The sequence below is a fragment of the Wasmannia auropunctata genome, unplaced genomic scaffold, assembly GCF_000956235.1.
Source record: "Wasmannia auropunctata unplaced genomic scaffold, wasmannia.A_1.0 LD334564.1, whole genome shotgun sequence".
Classification (NCBI taxonomy): domain Eukaryota; kingdom Metazoa; phylum Arthropoda; class Insecta; order Hymenoptera; family Formicidae; genus Wasmannia; species Wasmannia auropunctata.
In genome coordinates this window covers 3,970-5,332 of record NW_012028326.1, presented here as the reverse complement: position 1 = coordinate 5,332, position 1,363 = coordinate 3,970, and the positions used below count along the sequence as shown (strand labels likewise).

Genomic DNA, 1,363 nt, shown 5'->3' with positions numbered 1-1,363 from the left:
GCCAGCCCGCTCAGAGATGTGTATAAGAGACAGACTTAAAATATTTAATGTCAAATAAAACACATAAATTGTTTAAATATTTTAAATTTTTATAATTATAAAAATTTTAAATATTTAATGTAAAATTTAAAATATTTAAACACAATTTGACATTTAATGTCAAATAAAACACATTAATTGTGTTTAAATATTTTAAATTTTACATTAAATATTTAAAATTTTTATAATTATAAAAATTTAAAATATTTAAACACTATTTATGTGTTTTATTTAACATTAAATATTTTAAGTTTTTATAATATTATGATCTTGTAATTTCAAATTTTTATAATTATAAAAATTTAAAATATTTAAACACAATTTATGTGTTTTATTTGACATTAAATATTTTAAGTTTTTATAATATTATGATCTTGTGATTTCACGTTGCTCGATCCTTGGCAGAGTTAAAATTTCTTATTTATTCTCTTATATTTTAAGAAAATTCGAAGCAACGTATGGAAGAGAGCTGTTCCTTATACACGCAAACTGACCCAAAGTTCATTCCACAGTTTTGCATCAGTATGTAAAAATATCTGTATGTACATATTAATGCATGTGAAACAGTATAAGATCAAATATTTTAAATATTAAATCTATGATATTTACAGTCCAGCCAGTTTTCTACAAAAAAAAAAACACTGCGCGTTCACACGTTGAGTGAGTCTGCGTATCTGACATCCTCTAATATCACAGCATCATGTAATCTCCAAGAGATTATTCTCGTTGATATTTTATGTATACGCTTCTACGAAACAAGGCGTATATGGCTTAAAATCGTGACGCAATTCCATTTCCACGACTGTCCGAATGGCTCGATAGCGAATCCTTCCTTTTAACAATTGCATTTACGCTTCCCACGGACGAGGTACCGTCATGAGATAATGACGATATGACGGAGTACAGCCGAGCCTGCAAGGCAGCCTCCATCGAATGTCTTTCATTATTTTCAATCACCATACCGTCGGAGGCGAAATAGTACCTACAAAAAATAAATAAATAAATTTATACGTCGTCAATATATCTTATACTTCTTATCTATTTATTTGAGATTATTAAATTTTTTTTATATACCTGGGATACTCTATCGCAGCAGAAACGTTTAGAGTGCGCACAATCAGATTGTAGAGGATTTGGCCGTTAAGGATAACATCGTTCGAACCGAACACTCCGCGTAACCCGCATATTCCCTCGTTGTAATGAAAAGTGACAGGGATGTATGTGGATAAATCGTCGTTATCGATATTGTCTAAGAAAAATCCAGCCATTCTGTCTCCTCGGCCGAAGGGTGAGCTTAGACCGCTATATCGTTTACAATACGTTA

General features: G+C 30.3%; 1 protein-coding gene and 1 long non-coding RNA gene across 2 annotated transcripts; one reads left to right on the top strand and one right to left on the bottom strand.

Annotated features, from left to right (window-relative positions):
• Nucleotides 1-414: 414 nt before the first annotated feature.
• LOC105458265 lies at nt 415-1,069 on the top strand. The gene is made up of 2 exons (XR_975517.1): nt 415-577; nt 651-1,069. It is a non-coding gene; the product is annotated as an uncharacterized LOC105458265 (long non-coding RNA).
• LOC105458267 lies at nt 799-1,335 on the bottom strand. The gene is made up of 2 exons (XM_011703439.1): nt 1,114-1,335; nt 799-1,021 (listed from the first exon to the last, which is right to left on the bottom strand). The coding sequence occupies exons 1-2, from the start codon at nt 1,305-1,307 to the stop codon at nt 811-813; spliced, it is 405 nt and encodes a 134-aa protein (XP_011701741.1). The 5' UTR covers nt 1,308-1,335; the 3' UTR covers nt 799-810.
• Nucleotides 1,336-1,363: the final 28 nt, after the last annotated feature.

Excerpts from the sequence above, each read along its gene's own strand:
- LOC105458267 (XM_011703439.1), bottom strand. The coding sequence starts at position 1,307 with ATGGCTGGATTTTTCTTAGACAATATCGATAACGACGATTTATCCACA. Across the intron at positions 1,022-1,113 it reads GCTGCGATAGAGTATCCCAG|GTACTATTTCGCCTCCGACG; the intron begins GTATATAAAAAA and ends TATTTTTTGTAG.